Below are 22,958 nucleotides of genomic sequence, written 5' to 3'. Positions count from 1 at the left end.
GTGTGTGTGTGTGTGTGTGTGTGTGTGTGTGTGTGTGTGTGTGTGTGAACTCAGTTGGGAGACAGGGAACCAGAAACAAGAACCTGCCTATTAAGAGGCCAGAAAAATAAAAGAAGCTAGGAAAGGGGGAAGCTTTGCTTCATTTTGGACTTTTCCCTCCTGGGCTCACAGCTCTCTGCATACCTGCCTGAAATAATCAATAGCCTTAGGAGCAGAGCCCACAACATTTCTCACTGGGCGTCAGGCTCCATGTTTGCGAAATAAAGGGAGCTAAACCAGGTGTTCTCTAAGGGTCCTTCCCAGCTCGAACATTTCTGTTCTAAGGCCCCTCCCAGCTCTGACTTTCCATGTTCTAGGGTCCTGACATTTTCAGAAAGAACACAGCAGCAAAAAATAAATGAATGAATGAATGAATGAATGAATGAATGAATAAAAAGAACACAACAACACTAGAATGTAAATCCAGTTCCTCTGATTAAAATCCATCATTCTTTTCACTCTCACACTGACCCTCAATCTTGTCTCTGTCCTGTCTGGTCCAGCACCCGCCTCCCCTCAAAGCAAACCACACTCTCCATAGCTGGGACAGTCAATAGCCCTTCCAGCCTTCAGGCCATCATTGGGGAGAACTTGGCTAATTACAACTTGGAGAAGGCATTTAGAGACAGCTTCTATTTAGAGGAGCTTGGCCCAAGGGTAGAGGGATTGGAGGGCACTTAGGAACATAGATAGAAAGAACCTTAAGACTGCTCATTCTAACCTCCTCGTTTTACAGATCAGGAAACCGAATCTCAGAGAAGTAATATGATTTGCTCATGATCTAACAAGGACTTTAATAAGCATTTCCTATATGCCAGGTATTTTGCTAAGCAGTGAGATTGCAAAGGCAAGCAGAAAACAGTCCCTGCCCAAAAGGAGCTTATACTCTAATGGAGGGGGGAGGGACAATTCATACATAACCAGATCTATACAAGACACATTCAGAGGAGGTACAAGGGAGTCTGAGCAGGGAAGCCAATGTTGTTCCATCTTCGTTTTTTAAGAGGACCACTAACATCCTGGGATGATGTCTTGACTGGTCCATGAATTGGATCTAAGTGAGGTAGTAGTCTCTGAGGGGTAAGTGGGACCAGACAAGGCCTCCTGAAGAAGGTAACATTGGAGCTGAGTATTAGAGGAAGCCAGGGATTCTAAGAAGCAGTGGTTAGGAAGGAAAGCATTCCAGAAAGCACAAAGTCATGGCGATTGGAGATGGAACACTATGTAAGCAAAGTGGTCAATATGGTTAAAACCTAGAGTAAGAAGACTGGGAAGATTGGAAGGGTCCAGGTTGTGAAGAGCTTTCAATGCCAAATAGGAGCTGAATTTATTCCTAGAGGTAACAGGGGACCTTTGGAGTTTATTGAGTAGGAAAGCAATATGATTAGATCTACGCTTCAGGAAAATCTCTTTGGCAGATGAATGAAGCATAGATTGGATCAGACAGAGGCTGGAGGCAGGAAAATGGATTAGATACTATTATAATAGCCCGGGTGAGAGATGGCATGGGCCTGAATTAGGTGAGTGGCGGCCATGTGAGTAAAGCAAAGAGGACAAATGGGAAAGAGGCTCAGCAGGAAAGAAATGATCAGATTAGTCAACTGATTGAATATGGCGGATGAGTGATAATGAGGTGTCAAGAATGACATGGTAAATGTCTGAGGCAGGACTGGAAACCAGGTTTTCCTACCTCCATATCTAGGAGTCCATCCAGAGCATCATAGTGAACCCAATACATTCCCTCCGTCCCCCTTTTAAGTTACAACAGGCAGAGAGAAGTGACTTTTACACTCCCTCAGGGGACTACCCAATTGGCGTGTGCCAGGTCCATCCTACTGGGTTGGACCATCACCTGAAGTTCTGTGATATCACCTGCGGGCTTCAGGGAACCTGGGCCCTCTCTCTTCCAGCCAGTCAGGAGAATAGCTGCTCTTAATGAATCCCTTTAGCTCCACAGGGATTTAGGTACCATTCTGCCTTGGACCCCAATCTCTGGGCTTCCTTTCACACAAAATCATGGAATATCTAAGACGGGAGGGACCTCATAGCCCAGTCCACATGTCAGAAGGAACTCTAAAACAACATATCTACCACAAGGGGTCAGCCAGGCTCATCTTCAAAGACCGCCGGTAAGGAGGAAATTGGCTATTTCTGGAGGCATCCCACTGCACGCTGGGACAGCTATAATTGTTAGGAAGTTTTTTCATGACCTCCAGCCCAAATCTGCCTCTTTGCAACTTCCCTCCCATGCTCCTAGTTCAGTCCTCTGGGGCTAAACAGTACAAAGCTAATCTCTCTTCCTGGTGACAGTCAATTCTTCAACTCTTCCAGAAATTAGCTCGTGAAATTAGAGCCTATTGAAAAACTCGCTTAAGCCTAATATTGTTAGGAAAGCGAATGTGCTGCTTCATCACAATCCAGTGCTGATCCACAGACACTTATTAAGCATCTAACAAGGAGGAGAGATCCAGAGGTGGAAGGAAACTAATCTAAGCTCCCTTGTTTTACAGAAGAGGAATCAGAGACCCAGAAAAAGGGCATTTGGCAGTGGAAAGAGCAGCAGCTTTGGAACCAGAGGGCCTGGGTTCAAGTCCCACCTTTTCTACTTGATAGCAATGTGACCTTGAGAAAAATCACTTCATTTCTCTGGGTCTCAGTTTTCTCTTCAAATAAATGAGGAAGCTGGGCTACATGGTCTCTGAGGTCCTTTCCACAACTCTAAATCAATCAGTCAATCAATAATTCAATCTCAGTCTCTGTCTCTCTGTGTATCTCTCTTTCTCTGTCTTTGTTTCTGTCTCTGTCTCTCTGTCTCTGTCTCTGTCTGTCTGTCTCTGTCTCTGTCTGTCTGTCTCTCAGCTGGGTGGTGAAGTGGATAGAGTGCCAGCCCTGGAGTTAGCAAGATTCATCTTCCTGAGTTCAAATCTAGTCTCAGACACTAACTAACTCTGTGACTCTGGGCAAGCCACTTTACCCTGTTTGCCTCAGTTTCCTCATCTGTAAAATGAGCTACAGAAGGAAATGGCAAACCATGCCAGTATCTTTGCCATGAAAATCCCAAATGGGACCATGAAGAGTCTGACGCCACTGAAATGATTCAATAACAAAATCAATCTCTCTCTCTCTTTGTATAAAATTCAATATTGTCTTCAAGTCTTCATTCGTATTCTTTTATCATCTTCAATCAAGTGCCAAATTTGTGATCCTCAGAGATTTGCCCAAGATCCAGGTTATAGTAGATGGTAGAGCTGGGATCTGAACCCAGCTTCTCCAATTCAAAACCAGGCATTTTTTTTCTCCTACACCATTCTGCCGAGTATCTGTAAGGCTTGGCTCAAATCCCACCTTCGGCCATAAAGCATTTCCCAGGCCCTGCCACTGCTAATGCCTTCCCTCTGATACCACCTTTCATCAAATGAGACTTCATCTGTAAAGTTCTTAGCACAGTGCCTGGTACGCAGTAAACACTATATAAATGCTTATTCCCTTCTTCCATGTGCTCTGGATGGATCTTGCATGTACCTAGTTGTTTATATGTTCTCTCCTCCATTAGAATGTAAACTCCTTGAGGGGCAGGGACTGGTTTTACTTTTCTTTGCATTCCCAGGACCTGGCACATCGTGAGTGCTTAATCAATGCTTGTTGACTGGCTGATGGGCAGGCACAAGGGATTGTGCTAGGTTCAGAGGCTACAAAGACAAAAGAGGAACAGGTCCAGTTCCCAAGGAGTTTCCGTTCTACTTGGGGCACTGGGGAGGACTACATGTACAGAGCCAAGTACAAGATAAGAGATTCCACATAGGAGGGCTCCTGGGTTATCCACATTGCTCTTCCACATCCTGGATAACTGAGAGCGGAAGGTGTTGGTTTCCAACTTTGCTGACATTTGTGAGGGCAATGAGGGGTGACCCTCTACCTCCCCCATGCTCCCCCAAAGACTAAGCCTTGGCAAGTAGCCTTAGCAGATCTATTGCTTTTCCTCAACCTTCCCCTGCACCCACCAGACCTTCCCTGCCCCTTGCCAGGGCCCATTGCTGGCTTACCTTAAACATCTGTTTCACCTTCTGCCGGGGCAGGTTCACATTCAGCTTATGAAGGAGTTGGAGGACCTCATTAATGCTCAGGCTGCCATCCCCATTCTTATCTGCCTCGTCAAATGTCTGTTTCAGCCACTTTGAAGCTGGGTTAGGGGCCACACAACAGCTGGCCTGACCCGACCCAACCTGGCTTGGCCCAGCCCCCAACAGCAGTCCAAGACCCAATCACTCCCATCCTGATCCAATCCCACCTCTAGGCGATCTCATCCCGCAGACCTTCCTCACTTCCACTGCCCAAACATGGGCAGAGCAGACATAGAGGCTGTTGGGCCTCTGTTGATGGGCCCTGACATCCAATCTCAGATTCTCAGGGTGATGGTAGAAGGGAACCTGAGACAACAACCCCATTTTACAGGATGGGAACATTTTCTTAGGCAGTTGAAAGGCAATGTGGTATAAGAGAAACAAACTATCATATTCTCTCCCCTGAAAGTATGAATATAAGATCCTGGAGAAAAGAAGTGGTTTCATTTCTGTCTTTGAGCCTCCAGTGCCTAGGACAGTACCTGTCACACAGTAGGCACTTAATATGCTTGCTTGATTAGTTGATTGAAATCAGAGCCAAAAGATTCCAACTCTACTGACTATTGGGCCTTGGGTCAGTCCCATATTCATAGGGATAGGAACTCGACCTGTAATCTCATGGACTAGGGAACTCCCAGATGAGAAAATTCCCTCTACCCATACTGATGCAAGTTGCCACCTTCTCTGCAGTTTACAATCCTAATAGAGTTGCTCAGAGTACTAGAGGGTTTAAGTGATTTGTTCTGGGTCACAAAGACAGTAGGTCAGAAATAAGACTTGAACCCAAGTCTTTCCATCTCTGAGGCTAGTTATCTATCTACTATGACATGCTGCCTCTTTCTCACTATCATTGAATCGTAAGGTTTTTAGAAATGGAAGGAAACTCAACAGCCAACAACCCATGCCAAAGAATACCCAATATGGCATCTCTGCCTGAAGACCTACAACCAAAAGGAATTTCTCTCTCCCCAACTTGGCCCATTCCACTCTAATTGCTAGGAAGATTTTCCTGATAACAACCCTCTCTGTGCCTCAGTTTCGCCGTCTACGCAGTGAAGAAGTTGAACAAGAACATCCCTAAAGTTCCATTCAACTCTAAAATCTTATAATTGTTGGTAGGTTCTATCCACTTATTTAAAAAGAGTGAGAAGGAAACATTGATTATCTAGTCCAACTCCCAAATTTTATAGATGAGCAAACTGAGGTTCAGAAAGAAGTACCTTGCCTGAGGTCACAAGGTTGATTCTTGGCGTAATTGGAACTTATAATAATAGCTAATGTTTAGAAAATATTCCAAGTTTTGCCAAAAGCTTTTCATCATTATCTCATTTTATCTTAAGAACAACCTTGTAAGGTATGTACGATCAGCCCCATTTTATGAATAAGGAAACTGAGGCTCAGAGAAATGAAGGGACCCTGCTCATGGTCACAGAGCTTGAAAGCATCAAAAATGAGATTAAAACCCATCTCTTTTTTTCTCCAAGTCTAGTCAGTCAGTCAACAGATATGTATAAAGTGCCTACTATGTCTCAAGCACTGTGCTAAGTGTTGGGAATACACAGAAAGGCAAACTAAACAAAACAAAACAAAAATCCTGGTCCCTGCTCTCCATGGGGAGCTCACAGACTACTGGGGGAAAGAAGTCTGTTGCTCTCCATTATTGCCTTTCAACAAAGAGGTCTTAGAAGATGAAGTTGTTATTTATCCTTCATTCTCCAAGAGGACCACGCCATCAGGGAGGTGATGCCATGACATGCAAGTGAACCGGGTTTAAGTGAGGGAGGGCTGTGCAGTCATCAGCCTCACTTTCTCCTCTGGAGCCATCTGAGTCCAGGGGCCAGACACATATCCGGACGACTGGAGATGGCCCTTATTAGATGAAGTTAAATTTACAGGGAAGGAGGGGGGTGGGATAGACTACCTCCTGAAACTCCCTATCCATCCAAAGATTCTACAACTACCTCCTTGCCCACCCCACCCCCAACTCCAGTTCCAAAGGATATTGGTCACGAGTTCTCTGGCGTTTGGACAGACTGTCCTCATCACTGATTCCTGCCATCAGGTACCGGAGGCCTGTGATCCAGGTTCGGGCTTCTTCTCCGTTGGAGGACACGAGGTCCAGCGACTCCATGTGGTCCCCATAGTAGATGCTGAAGCAACAGTTAGGGTCAAAGCTCCCATCAGCATAGCGCTGGAAAATCTCTGATTGTTTTCCTTCACACACCTCCTGGACAGAATCGATGGAGACTAGGGAAGAGAAGAGAAAGGAAAGGTCAGAAAGGTGAGCCAGCATTTATATGGAGCCAAGTGGGTTTTGTTTTGTTCTTTTACAATTGTCATCTCATTTGATCCTGGGAGGTAGGTGCTATTATTGTCCCATTTTACAGATGAGGAAACTGAGGCAGAGATGAAGCGACTTGCCCAGAGTCACCTAACTAGTAAGTGTCTGAGGCAGAATTCAAACTCAGGACTTTCTGTCTCCAAGTCTAGAGCTCTACCTGCTGTATCACCTGGATGCCAAGGAGAATCGTCAACAACTTTGTCATTTTCCCTCTTTGTTCCCCCACGTCCTGTATGAGGCATCCTTGTACATAGCGGGTATTCACAAAAAAGAAGGTGCCCAAATGAATTGAGGATAGACTTCAGTAAGAACCCTAGACCCAGCTCCTCAGAACATAGGCTGAGCAATGAATGCCATCTCCTCTAGGAAGCCTGCCCTGATTCTCTCCCTGGCTCCCTCCCCCTTGGTAGCCCATCTTCCCTTTCCCATCTGACACAGCATTTTTCACCTCTCTTGAGAACTTATAGAATTTTGTGTATTATTTTTATTTGGGTAGATGACCCAACTCCCCTTAACTAGTCTATAAACCCTGTGAAGACAGAGACTGTCTTATCCAAGCTTTTCCCTCCACCGCTCTGCCCCTACCTCTCCTAACCCCCAGGAATATTCTTTGTACACATGTAATAATATTTGACAATGTGATAGTGAAGCAGGAAGATCATAGAATTTGGAACTGGAGAATCTGGATTCAAATCCCACCGTGAAACCTTGGACAAGTCATTTGAGGTACCTGGGCCTCAGTTTCCTCACCTGTAAAATGTGGGGGAATTAGATAAGGTCCATTCCAGATTATACCCTATGATATCACAGATTTATATCTCACCTTAAGGTTTTCAGAGCACTTTACCTCATTTGATGCTCACAGCCACCCCTGGGAGGTGGGTGCTCTTATTATCAGGCCCTTTTTACAGATGGGGAAACTGAGGCTCACAGACATGACATGATATGCCCAGAGTCACTGAAGGAGTAGGTGAGGTGGGATTTGAACACAGGTCCTCCTCACAACAAGACCAGCTCTCTCTCCAGTACACTGTGCTTCCTCTCCAGTACTTGATATATGTCTAATTGTATTGATCCCTTACTCTTAATAGGTTGTAGAAAACTAGCAATCATTGATCACACACATAGTGAGTCCCTCCCTGCCCTGGCATATATCCTAATTAAGCCTGAAATTGAGTCTCCACAACCTTAGGGTAGTTTAGGGTAGAGGTGGTGTGAGATGCCCAAGGAGGCAGGAGAACGAGGATTTAGCCTTACTACTCTTTGATCTCCTGCCCTGAAGCAGATTCAGCTTCCAGGCTGAGGAAATGGCCTAGAAATCCCTTCTCTGTTTCTCTCCCTGCCCTCCCCTCCCAACCAGGCCTCAGAAAGGGTCAAAGCTGGGTGAAAGAAGGACTCTGATATGAGATGGGGGGGGATGGGGGCACCTCTGGGGAGAAAAGAGAGGGACAGCTCAGGTTACCAACTCTCCTCCCCTGCAGAGCCCTCTTCTTTCTGGTGGTAGGTTCCTCAGCCCTGACGTGGGCCAAGGAACATTGCTGGGAAAATGTGAATGAGAATATTACAGGGGTACAACTGCCTGGGAAAGAGAAGCCATCCAACCTCTGGGCTGATGACCTTGCTCTGAGGAAAGCTCCATGCTAAGAGAAATAGGCAGCAGAGAAAGAAGCAGGTCAGTACTGCATCCTCCCTTCCCAGCCAAGGATGCCAGCTCTTTCCAGAGTTATTGGCATGGGACATACAGCTGGGCTGCCTCTGCTCTGTGGCTGCTGGGCCAAGGGAGAAAGGGACTGGTGAGGCCAGCAAGTTGAGGCTGCACGCTCCTGGAGGTGCAAGGGTAAAACATAGTACATGGTGGGGAGAAGAGGAATCGGAGGAGGGGAGAGAGACAGAGAGAGAAAGACAGACAGACACAGAGAGACAGGGAGACAGACAAAGAGAGAGAGAGAAGGGGAGAGTCAGAGACAGAGAGAGACACACACAGAGACAAAAAGAAAGAGAGACAGAGACAGAGAGGGAAAGAGAGAATAGAAGAGAGGAGAGGGGCTAAGGAGGGAGAGACAGACAAAAAAGAGAAATAATAGAAGAGAGGAGGAAAAAGGGAGAAGAGGGAGAGAGGGAGAGATAGAAAGAGACAGAGAGAAAGAGAGAGAGAATATAAGAGAGAAGGATGGGGTGGGGGAGAGAGGGAGAGAGAGAAATTGAGGGAGGGAGGAAGGATGAGAGAGAGGGGAAGAGGTAAGAGAGAGACAGAAGGAAGAAAGGATAGAAAAAATCGAGACTAGAAAAGCCAGCAGTGAAAAAACAATTCTATCATCTGAGTTCTGTCCCCACATAAATGTCCCCTCCAGGGACATGTAATTCTCCTGGGCTAGATGACAGGGGAGCCATCCATCTTTCCAATAACAAGGACAACTGAGGCCCAGGGCTGACTCTTTTATGTGTTTTCAGGCAGGTCCTTTCTCTAATCTTAGCCCAGGTTCTGGTAAAGGGTTTATTACGACTCCAGGTTTCGAGGAGTGAGGGAGCTATTTTTGTCATTATTGTTGTTATCTCATGTCTCTGAAAAGTAAGGGGAGTAAAGGCTTAGAGGAAGGCCTGCAGTCCAGAAGGTATACTCTGTGAGAGAATCTCTGGGTGGGATGCAAAGAGGAAGATGGGCTAGGGTGGGCACTCAGGGAGAAAATGCCCACGCCAACGAGATCCCAACTCTCGAGTCTGCAAAGTGCTTCCTACGTTATTTCACTTGATCTTCACAACACCCTTGTGAGATAGGCCATGTAACTATCCCCATTTTAGGATTGAGGAAACTGAGGCTCAGAGGTGACTTCTCTAGGATCACACAGTTAGTGAGAGTCTAAAGCAGACTTCAAAGGTCTTGACTTCTGGCCCAGTACTCTAGACATTACACCACTCAAGACTGCCAAAATCTGCATTGAATTCCTTACCCTTCCCTACCACTATATGGTGGAGACATAGTAGAAAGTCTGGGTTTAAATTCCTGCAGCTGTGAAACCACTCTGAGCCTCAGTTTCCTCATCTGTAAAATGAAGGGACTAGACTAGTTGACCTCTAAGGCCTCTTTCAGCTATGTGACCCTGGTCCTAAGATCCTAGAAGCACTCTGGACACCCAGCTGCTAGCAAGTGTCTAACACAAGCTGCTAGTAAACACCTAACACAAGCTTCAAACCCAGGTCTTCTTGACCCAAGGCCAGTGTTCTGTTCCCTGCATTAAGGTTCATGCCTTCTCAAGGCATGGCATGGTGGGAACCTTTGGAGGGCTATTGAAGGCTATGGGAGTGAAGTACAGGCTTTGGAATGGTCATTGGTTTGAAGAGCTTTGTTGCTGGGCTATACGCCTGCTGTTTGAATCAAGTCAAGAAGCCTACTATGTGTCAGGCACTGTGCCGAGTGCTGAGTGTGAGAACCAACTTGACTAAGTCTAGAGATTTAAGTCCCCAGGAGATCAGCCTCAAGGTGATAGATTTTTTCAGCCTTAGGTGCTCTCCCAGACCACCTGTTCGGTCATGAGTTGGGAACAGGAATGGTAGAGGGCAGACCTGCACAGATTCAATCACAGATCTTGGAAGTGTTGAAGCAAAGAGCACTGTAAGTGTCAGGAAAGAAAGGTGAACTCAAGAGATGAATCTTAGGGAAAAGAAGGAAAGGGAAGGGAGAAAAGAAGGAGAGAAAGGAAGGAGGAATAGAAAGGGTAAGATAAAGGGGAAGAGTAGAGAGGAAAAGCAGGAGGAAAGGAAAGGAGAAAGACCAAGAGAAAGAGAAAGGGAGGAAGAGAAGGGGTAAGACAAAGGAGAAGAGGAAGGGGGAAGAAAGGGAAAAGGGAAAGGGGAAGACGAGGGGGAAGAGAAGAGGGAAGAGGGAAGGGAAGGGGAAAGACAAAGGGGAAGAGGAGAAGGGAAGAAGAGGGCAAGAGGTAAAGAGAAGAGGAGAAAAGAAGGGGAAAGCAAAGGGAAGAAAGGAACATCTGTTCTTCAGGGAGTGGAAGAACCTGTGATGAAAGCTAGATTCATTCTGGCTGTTCCTGTGCCTGAGTGTTAGAATCTTGACTATAATAAGTAGCTGGAAAAGAAAGCTAACTGGCCCTGCTTGACCCTCGCTTCCTTGGAAGACACTGTCAATCTGCTCTCCATCCTTTGTGCCCATCTTCTGAAGCCTGAGTTATGTGTGGGAGTGGGGGGGGGGTTGAAGAGGGGATCACAGAAAGCTCTGGGGCCAATTTTAGCCTCGAATCGCATGACTAGCTTTATCTGTCTACCTCTGCTCTGGCTTCTAGGAGGACGGTAATGAGAAGTGAGCACAAGCAACTTGTAAACTGGCTCCTCTGTAAGCAAAGGGATTACAGGGTTGGAGAGATGGGTTGGGGGACAGCAGGCTCAGAGCTGCTGCTTTCCATCCCTCCCCTCACTGGAAGCTGCCAGGAAGACGACAGTGCAGACCCAGGACTCGATTTCATTGCTATGAACACACAAAGAAACTATCCTCACTTGGCTTTTTTATATCATACCCAAATCACTTCCTGTAAGAGGTTAGAGGGTTTAGAGTCAAAGACCTTAGTTCAAATCCTGTTTCTGACACGTACGTGTCCTGGATAACCCTGGGCAAGTCATTTGGCCTCTTGGGGCTGTCAGGCAACACTAAATTACAGAAAAATTGCTGATCTTCACAGGTGGAGGGAGTTTCCACACCAGGAACATAGACAAAATCACATCCCATGTTTGAGAGCTGGAAGAGGTCACAGAGTTCACTTAGGTCACTTACAGTGGAAAAAAGGAAGGCTGGGGGTTTGGAAGTTTCCCGTCCCCTAGTGGGAAATGTTTACAATGAACTACGTATTTATTAAATGACAACTACACGCCTGGTGCTGGGGATACAGAGTCAAGAATGAAACCATCTGTGCCCTCAAAGAGCTTTCAGTCTATTGGGGAAGGCAACACGTTAAGTGCATGTATAAAATAAATAGAAGGTAATTTGGGGAGAGGAAGGGAAGGTATAGCTTCCGGGGGAGGCAATCAGAAAAGGCATCATGTGGAGGGTGACAGGTGATCTCAATTTTGAAGGAAATAGGATTCTAAGAGTGAGTCCAAAGAAGCTACAGGTTCCATTCAACCAGACTTTATTAAACACTTTTTACATCTAAGGCACCATGCTAGATGCTAAGGATACACGGATTAAAGTGGGGAAAAGTGGTTTGTTCCCACCCTCAAGAAGCTTACATACTAGCAGGGTATATACAACATGACCACAAGCAAGTACATTCAGAGTTTAGATAAAGTAATTTCAAGGGAGAGGTCATTAACAATTGGTGAAAGATTATTAGCAAAGAAAAGTCTCGTGTGAAAGTTATTGCTTGGGCTCAACTTAGAGAAGGAAGCCAAGCATTCCCTAAATGGTGAGTATGGGAATTCAAAGCCCTCTTTCTTTGGAGGGATTAGAAGGTCACCTTCAGAAAGCCTTCCCAGATTGGCCCTGTCCTAACCAGAGTTACATTTATTGTGTTCATTCTTTCTTAGTACTTACAAAGTCAACTTGCTTAATCATTGCTTGGCCACAAGAGTCCTGAAGTGCGGCTAATTCTTCCTATATACCCTTGGATGGTGGGGCTCATTTTTGTTTGTTTTTTGGTGTTGGGATTTTAAAGCTGGAAAGGATCTTCTACCAGACCACTTGGTCTGATTCCCTAAGCAGAAGCGGTAGAAACGCCATGTGCAATTGCCCTAGCTTTGGAAGGCCAAGTCAAGTTTTTGAACTATTTCAATCTGGCACATAGATTCAGTGCCTAGCAATGAAATCGAGCCCTGGTCTGCACTGTCTTCTTCCTGCCAGCTTCCAGTGAGGGGAGGGATGGAAAGCAGCAGCTCTGAGTCTGCTGTCCCCCTAACTCATCTTTCCAGCCCTTAATCCCCTTGCTTACATAGGAGTCAATTTACATGTTGCTAGTGCCCTTCTCTTTGCCAATATCCAACTTCTGAACTTCTAGTCCTAGCTCTGGGAAGTAAGTATGGGGAGAGCACAAGGGTTCTTATCCTGGCTTCCATGCATTGGTTTTTATTTAAAATATTTTGATAACTGTTATTTCCATATCAGTAGTTTCTTTTGTAATCCCAAGTGCTTTATTTAATGCATTTAAAAATATGGTTTTGAGGAGTCCAGAGACTTCAGCAGACTACAAAAGGCAGACATGACACAAAAAAATGTTGAGATGCCCTGGTAGGGTAAATGAGTGCTAGACTTGAAGTTAAAATGATCTGCATTCATATTCTAGTTCTGGTACTCATGGCATTTCAACTTTCTGAGCCTCAGTTTCCTTATCTTTAAAATAGGGTTATTCTACCTTTAGTGCCCAACATACAGGGTTATTGTAAGATTCATGTAAAATAACGAACATAAAGTACTTGACAAAAAATGTTATGAGAAGTCAACTGTTATTACTTCAAACAAACATTTGTTAAGCACCTACCATGTGCCAGGCATTGTCCTACTCGATAAGGAAGACAAACACGAAAGTATAACAGTCCTTGCTTCCTGCCTATGGGAAGCTGCACAAAGCCCCATCATCTCTGTAGGTCTCAGTTTCCTCATATAAACTATAAGAAGATTGGATTGGATGGCTTCTAAGGTCCTTTCCAATTCTGGATTCTGTGAACCTATGATGATCTCTAAGATCACTTTCTATTGAGGTCTAACATTCCAGAGCTGGAGGCCTCCATCATAATGCAGAATCCAACTACTCCTCCAGAGCTGGCCGGACCCACCATGGCAGGGCTGAGCCCTACTGCTCTCCCCTTCCCTTGTGAACAGTCCTCCGCTTGCACTCCTCGGGGTACCCTCCTCGTTCCCTGGCTGGAGGGCAGGGTCGGTGCCAGGAATGGCTAGGTTATTGGAGGGAAGATGGTAAAGAGGGGAGAGAGGAGAGAGAAGACTTACTCCCTAAAATTCACATCAGGATTGACCCAGATGGAAGGGTAGGAGCTATACTTACTCTTGGCTTTCTCATTCTTCCGCGATGGCCGCCAGCGGATGCACGACTTGTGCTCGTCCAGGTAGTAGAAGCGAACCAGGCCCTTAGAGCCGCCTCGAAGCTTGACCATCTGAGTCCCGGACTGCATGGAACTGATGCATCTTTCCACTAGAGACACAAACAGAGAGAGGGGACAGATCAGTTCAGTGTCAGACTCAGCCTTCATAGGATCACACACTTAAGAGCTAAAAGGAACCTTAGCTAGTGCAAACCTTGCCTTTGTTTCAGAGGAGAAAACAGAGGGCCAGAGTGGTGACCTGATTTGCTGAGAGTTACGCAACTAGGGGAAGAGGCCAAGATTCGAATCCAGGCTGTCTGATTGCATATAGGCCTAGACCACAGGGGCTTTTAACAGTTCATCCTCAGACAGGTAAATGGCACAGAACTATGAGTCTGGACATCTGATTTCTAAATACATCTCTTACATCAAGTCATTTTGGGACCTTGGATTCGTTCCTTCTCCTTCGTGGGCCTCAGTTTCCCCTGTAGAATGAGATGATAGGGCTAGATGACCTCAAAGGTCACTTCTAACCCTGACCTCCCAAGTCTTTAAAGGATTTTCCCAATGGCTTAAATTTCTATTAATAATAGGCAGCATAGGATGGTGACTAGAGAGCGAGGCTTGGAGCTGGGGAGATCTGGGTTCAAGTGTTGGTTCTGATTCACAGTGGTGTGATGTCTGAGCCTCTCAGTGGAGAGGACATTCTACAGGGCCTTTGGCAATTAGAGCAGGAGGAGCTAGTGACTGAGTCCTGGACTTGGAGGACAAGAAGATCTGGGTTCAAAACCTGCCTCTGGCATTTACTAGCTATATCGTTGATCAGTCGTTTTCAGTCATGTCCAACTGTTTGTGATCCCATTTTTCTTGGTAAAGACATTGGAGTGGTTTGCCATTTCTTTCTCCAGCTCATTTTACAGATGAGAAAACTGAGGCAAACAGGGTCAAGTAATTTGCCCAGGGTCACACAGCTGTAAGTGTCAGAGGCTGGATTTGAACTCAGAAAGATGGGTCTTCCTGACTCTAGGCTTGGCACTCTATCCTCTGAACCACCTAGCTGCCCTTACTAGCTATGTAACTCATCTGTAAAATGGAGACAATCACTACCTCACAGGGTTATTCTGAAACTCCAACAAAAATGTATGTAAAACACTTTGTAAATTTTAGTATTGTGCAGTGAAAGAGTAGAGGGTCTGGAGTCAGGAAAAGCTGACTTCAGATCTGGCCTCAGACACTGTGTGACCCTGGGCAAGTCACTTAACCTGTTTGTCTCAATTTCCTCATCTATAAAATGGGGATGATAATAGCATCTACCCTCCCAAGGCTGTTGTAAGGATCACATTAGACATAACTGTAAAGCACTTAGCACAGTGCCTGGCATATAGAAAGTGCTAGATAAATGTTAGTTATGTTGTTGTTGTTATGTTACAGGGGAGTTGCCAATCTGCACTGGTGGAGGGACATTCCACACTAGGAATTTGAGAAATTGATGAAATCAAATTTGCCCCTCCCCCCACCATGTTGATGGTCATTATTTATATTTACTTAACACTTGACATTTTTCAATGTATTTTTAAAATTACATTTTATTTTTACAATTTCCCTTTTCTCCATGTTCTCTCCACTCCACATTGAGAAAGTAAGGAAAACAAAACCCCTGTGGCAAACTTCAATCGACTTTTATATCCATTATCTCATTGCTTCCCAACATCCCATTTGAGAAAGAGTGCATATATCTATTATCAGCCCCATTAACCCTTGAACCCAGATCTCCCGATTCCCAGTTCAATGGGCTTTCTACTTCTGCTCATTTAAAAAGCTGGATTCCTTACTGTTAAGCATCCCTAGAAGATAAAATTGATGATGCCTGTGTCACCTCCTGAAATCTGAACCCCTACATGGCGGTCTATTCTACATACTCAAACCATTCTCTGGAATGGGGCAGAGAATACAAAAGGTCTTCAGGTATCCCCAGATCCAAGGTGCACAGGGGAAGGGGATTCCAAGTCTCTGACCATCTCCCTACCCCGAGTCTGTCCAAACCTTTTTGTTACTCTAGTTCCTATGGACCAGTCAACTGTCAACTGTCCTTCCTTGGATTTAAAGGCATGGGATTTCAGAGTTCACTTCATACTTCTGCCTTCTTTCTTTGAAGAACTTCTCTTACCCCCATGTCTCTGAACCAGTGGGCATAACCCCAAAGCTCTGTTCTTGATTCTCAGTTTAATGCCTGGTTTATTGCTATATGGGCCAAACAGCTGAGCTTTCCTTAAGGGTAAGGGAAGGACCCATAGTACAGCATGACAATAATACTGGACTTGGAGTCAAAATCCCTATTTGGATGCTGTGTGACCTCTGTACCTCAGTTTCCTCATCTGTAAAATGAGGATAGGCCACATGAACTCTAAGGTCTCTTCCAGCTTTAAAGCTATGATCCTATGATTTATGTTCCCAGCAGAACTACAGCTCTTCCATCTGGTACTTGGGTCATTTCATCTCTGGGAACCTCAGTTTCCTCATCTGTATGACCAATGGGTTGGAATAAATAAGTGCTATTGGCCCTTCAGCTCTAAATCCTATGCTTTTATACCCAGTCCCTCAAGATCTGCTCCCACACTACTGTCTACCATGGGGAAACCACTGCTTTCCTGCTCCCAAGCCACCCCACCTTCCTAGTGTGGAAGAGTAGGGTTATATGGCTTTTTTAAAACATTTTTTCAATTAACAAGCATTTATTTTCTCTCCCTTCCACCCCTCCCAAGTGAGAAAAAAATGAAAAAGAAAATCCTTATAACAGACAAGCACAGACAAGCAAAACAAATTAAGCAGACTCCCTCATTGGCTATGTCCAACAGTATATATCTCATTCTGCATCTGGAGTCTATCGCCTCTCTGTCAGGAGGTGGGCAATTGACTTCATTATTAGTCTGCTCTGATGCCTTTCTTGGTCTCAGAGTATGCCTACTCCCCAGCAGCTCCCTCCTACCAAGCTCCCTCCTTCTAATACACTATTCAGAGTCACTTTCATCTTCCCAGGCTTCTCTGGCCCCTGTCTTATCCTGTACCCCAAGGCCTACAAGAACAGCAGCCTCCATTTTCAATTTCCTAGCACTTTAAGACTTATAAAACTCTTTCCTCCCAGCAATCCTATAAGAAAGGGCAAGTGTTATCATCCCCATTTCACAGATGAAAAAACTAAGGCACAAAAGAAATCAAGCCACTTCCTTAAGGTCAGACAGGTAGTGAGTCTTATCCTAAAATCCAGGACTCCCCAGCAACATCCTGGTGCTGCTCAAACACAGATGACAGGGTAGGGCATCCTTTAGGGGAGGGAATGAGATTGTTCTGATAAAAGTCAGCCATATAACACTTGGGCCTGAAATGGAAGCACAGACACGGCCCTCCAGACTTCAGGGCAGGGCTGAGCTTTCTAGGTAGGGGCTGGACCAGGGGAGGAAAGGCAAGACAGAACCATGGGATCCTAGATCTAGATGGAAGGGACCTCAGTCAGGGGTCTTCTAAACCAACCTACCTCATTTTATGGGGGTGCCATAGTGCATAGAGCACTGGGTTTGGAATCTGGAAGGCTCATCTTTCTGAGTTCAAAACTGGCCTCAGACACTTACAAGCTGGGTGACCCTGGGCAAGTCACTTAACCCTGTTTGCCTCAGTTTCCCCATCTGTAAAATGAGCTGGAGAAGGAAATGGCAAACCACTCTAGTATATTTGCCAAGAAAACCCCAAACGGGGTCATGAAGAGTTGGACAAGACTGAACAACAATAAAACCTCGTTTTATTCTGGAGGAAACCAAGTCCTAGAAGGGTAATGATTTACCCAAGATCACACAGGTACTAAGTGGCAAGAGCAGGTGTTGAACTGGTCTCTTAAGACTTTAAAGTCAGGGCTCATTCACTGTTCCACAATGTGGAGTCCAAATCCTGCCCAAGTCTTTAGGGTCTGGCTGAAGGCCTTTCCACCAAATCCAGATCCTCATTTATCCCCCTCTCCTCTGAATTCCTAATCTAAAATTTAGCACTGACTTTGAGATTGTAGGCTTCCTCTTGTTATCCCTCATAGAACAGTGCAACTCACATTGTCATTTAACCTCTATTTACCTCAGTTTTCTCCTCTGTAAAATGGAGATAACACCTACCTCCCAGGTTTGTTGTGAAGATCAAGTGGGGTAATAATTGTAAAACACTTAGCGTTGTGCCTGACATGTTTAAACACTACATGGTGGTGTTGGTCAGTCATTTTTCAGTCATGTCATGACGGATTCTTTGTGACCCAATTTGGGGTTTTCTTGTAACTCACCCAGGGTTACCCAGTTAGTAAGTGTCTGAGGTCGGATTTGGACTCAGGTCTTCCTGACTCTGGGCCCAGCACTCTATCCATGGTACCACCTAGCTGTCCCTAGCACATATAAATATATGTATACACACACACATACACACACACACACACACACATATATATGTATATATATATATACATATATGATAGAGCTGTGAATTTTCCAGAAGAGGGGAAACTGAGGCCCAGAGAAGGGAAGACAATACAATGATCGAGCAGCAGAGCCCCTACTCATACCCCAGAATCCTGACTCCTCCTACTATTCCCCTCTTCCTCTTAGTGCATTCAGACAACAAACACTTGTTGATTGACATCAACTGTGAAGCTGTCCAAAGACCTCACTAGGTAAATAGGATCTATTCCCCTTCCTGGACTCAGAGACACTTCATTCAGGGCTTTCGGGCATCTAAACCCTGTCTGAGGTTCAGAGAGAAATGGGATGTCCAAGATCACACAGAGAAAGTGTGGTGTAATGGTTAAGGCACTGGACTTCTTATCTGGAAGTCCTGGGTTCAAATCCCACATCAGACACTTACTAGCTGCGTAATCCCAGGGAAGTCACTTAACTCCCTTTGTCTCAGTTTCCTTAACTGTAAAATTAGAAAGCTGAACTCAATGGCCTGTAAGGTCTCCCACATGCTCTGATCCTAATTCCTTTTGTTTTTATGTGTATTGACGGGGCTTAGTACGCACAATACCTCACACCAAGTTAAGTCCTCAATAAAGACTTGCTTGCTCTTTGACTGGCTGACAGACCCAAGTAGTGACTGGATTAGAACCTAGGTCTTTGGTTCCAAATCCCTACACCTTCTTCCTACCCCCCCACCCCCACCCAAGTATATCTTGCTGACTGAGCCATCTTCCCATAAATAATTCAGAGAGGCATTTTCAAGTACAAACTGCTTTCAAATGAGGCTGTTACTCAGGACAGCAGAGACATTAAAAATTAACAGCAAAAAGGTTATTAAACACACACCAGACTCACAAAGCAGCAGCTGCTGAAACAGCGAGAGCAGGCTGCCAGGGGAGTGCCTTCATCAGTGCGCAGCTGGCACTTGTGAAGACGAGTCTTCCTGATTCCAAGTGGATGGGGCTAGAACCCAGAGAAGGGCCTAGCCCAGGCCTGGCTCTCAGCAGATGTGCCCATGGAAGCAGCTGGAACTTCCTGAGCCCTGGCAGACAACCGGGCCTTCAACTTGATGGCCACAGGCTCTTCATTCACCTGGGAGTGGGGGCTTACAGACCTGTATGTGACCTTGGGGAAGCCACTTCCCAGCTCTGGGCCTGTTTCCCCATTTGTAAAATGGAAGGGATTACCACTTGACTCAGAGAAAAAGTTAGAAAATGTGCTTCCTCTCCCTTCCTTATGTTGGTAGTTGGATGGGGAGGGGCTCTAGGACAACCTGCTTTCTTTCTTATTGTGACAAGTGGATGTCTTGCTTCATAGGGGAGGCAGGATGGAAACATTCAGACATCAGAGTGATGTAAAATGAAAAAAGTAAACAATTATTTTTAAAAAGTAAGGATGAATTAGATTGGTGTCATTTCTCTAGACCTCAGTTTCCTCATCTGTAAAATGAAGGGGTCAGATTAGGAACCTCTGAGGTTCCCCCTCACCAAGCTCTAGAACTATGAGCTTATGAATATGATAAGATCCCACCCAAAATCCTACCTTCTACACTTTCTGTGAAAGCTTCAAAGTTTCTCTGAATCATTCCACTCACCCCTCATCACCCCATTACTTCTTTCAGTACTAATATACCTCATGTGCAAAGCACACCTTACATGTATCTTGATCCCCATAACAACCCTGGGAGGTAAGTGCTACTATTGTCATTCCTATTTTACATATGAGGAAACTGAGGTTAAGTGACTTGCCCAGGGTCTCAGTCTTAGTAAATGTCTGAGGCTGGATTTGAACTCAGATTTTCCTGACTTCAGATCCAACACTCTGTGTACTATGGCACCCCCTAGCTGCCTACTTGGCGACAGGATGGAGCACCAAGTGCCTGCCCAAGTTGCTATTCTTTTGAGGTCTTCTAGTTCAAGCTTCACTCTATGAAATGGGGGAGAGGCAGATTTGGGCTAGATGACCTCAAAAGATAAACCTTCCATGTCAAGTCAATAAGCATTTATTAAGGGTTTCTTACATACCAGGCACTCTGCTAAGTGCTGGAGATACAAATGAAGGCAAAAGTAGACCTTGCCCTCCAGGAGCTTACAGTCTAGTGGGAGATACAACATGCAAACAACTATGTGCATACTAGATAAATTGAGAGTGGATGGAAGGTCATCTGAGAGGAGTAGGCACTAGCATCTGGGAGGACCAGGAAAGGCCTCCTGCAGAAGGTGAGATTTGGGCTAAGGCTTGAAGGAAGACAGGAAATCCAGGAGGTGGCAGTGAAGGGAAGAGAATATTCTAGGTAGGAGGGACATCCTGGACAAAGGCATGGTGATGGGAATCTATGAAGCAAAACTAGAAAGGTTGGTCTAGAGTTACCAGAGCCTTCCTCACCATCCCAGGCTCTCCATGGGCCCGAATAAGAGAACCCTGGGGGAAGGTTAGGACTTCCAGGGTTAGGGAGGGCACCAACCTCAAGAGCTGATCGTTCTCTATGGGTGTTCAATCAATCAACTGACATTTATTAGGTGCATACTATGTTTCAGGCACTGTGCTAAGTGCTGGGGATACAAAAAGAGGCAAAAGACTGTTCCTGCCCTCAAGAAGCTTACAGTCTAATGGGAGAGATAACATGCAAACAAATATAGTATACAAAGCAAGCTTTATATGGGATAAATAGAAAATAATTAAAAGGCACTACAATTAAGTAGCTTTCTATAGAAGATGTTCAGTCAAACACTCTTCTTCCCTATCCCTCAACCCCCAGCAGCAATGACCACTCAAAGAAGGTCCCTAACCCTAGGGCCCAGAAGAGCAGGACAGAAGAAGTAGCAAGGATGAACAAGGAAACCAACCAGAGAGGCATTTTGCCAGCCTTTGGTCACACAGCTGGGTGCTGTCCCACAGAAACTACATACCAGGTGGCTATTGGGTGGGGGAGGGTGTCTCCTGCCCCTGGAGCAAATTTTACCTCCCTAGTTAGATAGACATATGCTCTCCTCCCCAGCCACTCTCCTCAAATGGTTCCCCTTTGCCTAGAATCCCCTTCCTTCTCTTCACTTCCTCCAAAAATCCTACCTTCCTTCAAAGCCTACCTCGTCAAGGAACACTTCCCCAGTAAGTCTTAATCTCTCCTCCAAGTTCCTTCGGTCCTGACTATCTGCATCTCTCATTTAGCCCTCGTCACAGGGAGAACCCTGTCCTGTCTTAGAGTGCTGGTGTGCAGTGATTAGCTCTTGTACTGTTAACCTCAATGGTGAAGTGGATAGACTGCTGGGTCTGCATTCAGGAGAACCTGAGTTCAAATCTGATCTCAGACACTATATGACTCTGAGCAAGTCACTTAACCCTGTTTGCCTCAGTTTCCTCATCTCTAAAATGGCTTGGAGACAAGGGATCTGAGTTTGAACTCTGGCTGTAACACTCAATACCACTGTGACCTTGGTCAAACTTGTTTGGCCTCCGTTTCCCCATCTATAAAATGAATGGGGTTTAACTGGATAAGCCCTAACATCCTTTCCAGCTCTGAGTCCTTGATCCTATAAGCCTTAATGAACAGGGTTACTGAAGAACCACCGTCTCTCCCAACCCCCATTCAAGGTTGTACCCAGCTAGTCATATGAAGAGTAATACCATGGACAGAGCCAGGCAGTCACAGGTCAAGTTTTAAAGCTATAAAGCCGGGAGGCTGGTAGCTGGTTCTGAGAAAGGGTATGGGAGAGGGGAGGGGGCGGAAAGGAGCAGCTTCCAGCCAAATCAATCTCCTTGTAGATTGTAGCTAAAGTCTAATCCTTCTGCTGTTGGTTGAGCTGATTCAATTTGTATAACTTTCCATGTAATAACATGGTAATGAGAGTTGGGCTCCAGGCTCAGCCTGGGCACTGCTAAGAGACCTAGCAATCCTGAATGGGGGCTAGAACAAAGGATCTGTTTTTCACTAGCACAGAGCTCTCCACCCCAACTCTGGCCAGAGGAGAAACCCCAAAGACAACCAAATTAACTAGGATCAAATCGAAGAATCATAGACTGTCACTTAGAGAGCTCATCTAAATCCCCTCCTACAGATTCCACGTTAGAGGACCCCATCCAAAAGATGAGGTGGCTGACTTAAAGAGCACTGGACTTGGAATCTAGAAAAACTGGATTCAAATTTCCCCTCTGACACTAGCTATGCACCACCTTATGGGCAAATTACTTACATCTCCACACCTCAGTTTCCTCATCTGAAAAATGGGAATAATAATACCTGTTTCTTCAATCATGGGAGGTAGCTTATCATGATGCCAGGAAAACCTGGGTTCAAGTCTTGCCTTTGTCTTACTATCTGAGTGCTCTAGGAGACATTTAAAGACTCTCTAAACTGTTATCCCTTTACCGATGCAGGTGCTGACTTACATTGGGAGAGAGTTTCTGCATCTGGGAGTTTCCTAAGCCAATGAGATCACAGATCTAGTCACTATTCCTGTTCCTACATACTTCACCTATTGCTTGTGAGGCTCAGAAATGCTTTGAAAACTTTACAAGGCTATATAAATGCCAGGCATTAGTCGATGGAATGTAAGCTCCTTGAGGGCAGGCATGGGTGGATTCTTGGTCTTTGTAGCCTCAGCGTCTAGCACATGGCATTCCATAAGCACTTGAGAGATGTTTGTAAAATTGAATGAGAACTAGCCGGCCCAGAATTTGTACCCAAATCTTCTGGGGCTTAGTCTATTCCTTTCTACTCTAAGGGTTCTTCCCCCTTTTCTGGATCATGAACCCTTGGGCAGTCTTGGGAAACCTCTGGACTATTTCTCAGAATTAAGGTGTTCATATTTAATGAGTTTCCCCAAATCTCCAAGTGAGGATAGTGTGCCCAAGGAGAGAGTGAGGAGAAGATTAAAGCAAGGCAAGATAGACATTGGGTCCAGGGACAAGAGAGAGACTACCAGAAGTATTTCCAGA

General features: G+C 45.4%; 1 protein-coding gene across 5 annotated transcripts in view; it reads right to left on the bottom strand.

Annotated features, from left to right (window-relative positions):
- PLCH2 (phospholipase C eta 2) overlaps nucleotides 1-22,958 on the bottom strand; it is a 336,561-nt gene that overhangs the window by 99,726 nt on the left and 213,877 nt on the right. For all 5 annotated transcript variants that reach the window (XM_027855536.1, XM_027855535.1, XM_027855539.1 and 2 more), the window contains 3 exons: nucleotides 13,503-13,649; nucleotides 6,164-6,407; nucleotides 4,083-4,212 (listed from right to left, as the gene is read on the bottom strand). In XM_027855536.1, coding sequence (XP_027711337.1) covers nucleotides 4,083-4,212; nucleotides 6,164-6,407; nucleotides 13,503-13,649 — 521 coding nt within the window. The remainder of the gene's footprint in view (nucleotides 1-4,082; nucleotides 4,213-6,163; nucleotides 6,408-13,502; nucleotides 13,650-22,958) is intronic.

Source organism: Vombatus ursinus, unplaced genomic scaffold, assembly GCF_900497805.2.
Source record: "Vombatus ursinus unplaced genomic scaffold, bare-nosed wombat genome assembly UNPS02010822.1, whole genome shotgun sequence".
Classification (NCBI taxonomy): domain Eukaryota; kingdom Metazoa; phylum Chordata; class Mammalia; order Diprotodontia; family Vombatidae; genus Vombatus; species Vombatus ursinus.
The sequence above is the reverse complement of the archived record's forward strand: the minus strand, read 5'-3'. Positions and strand labels throughout refer to the sequence as shown.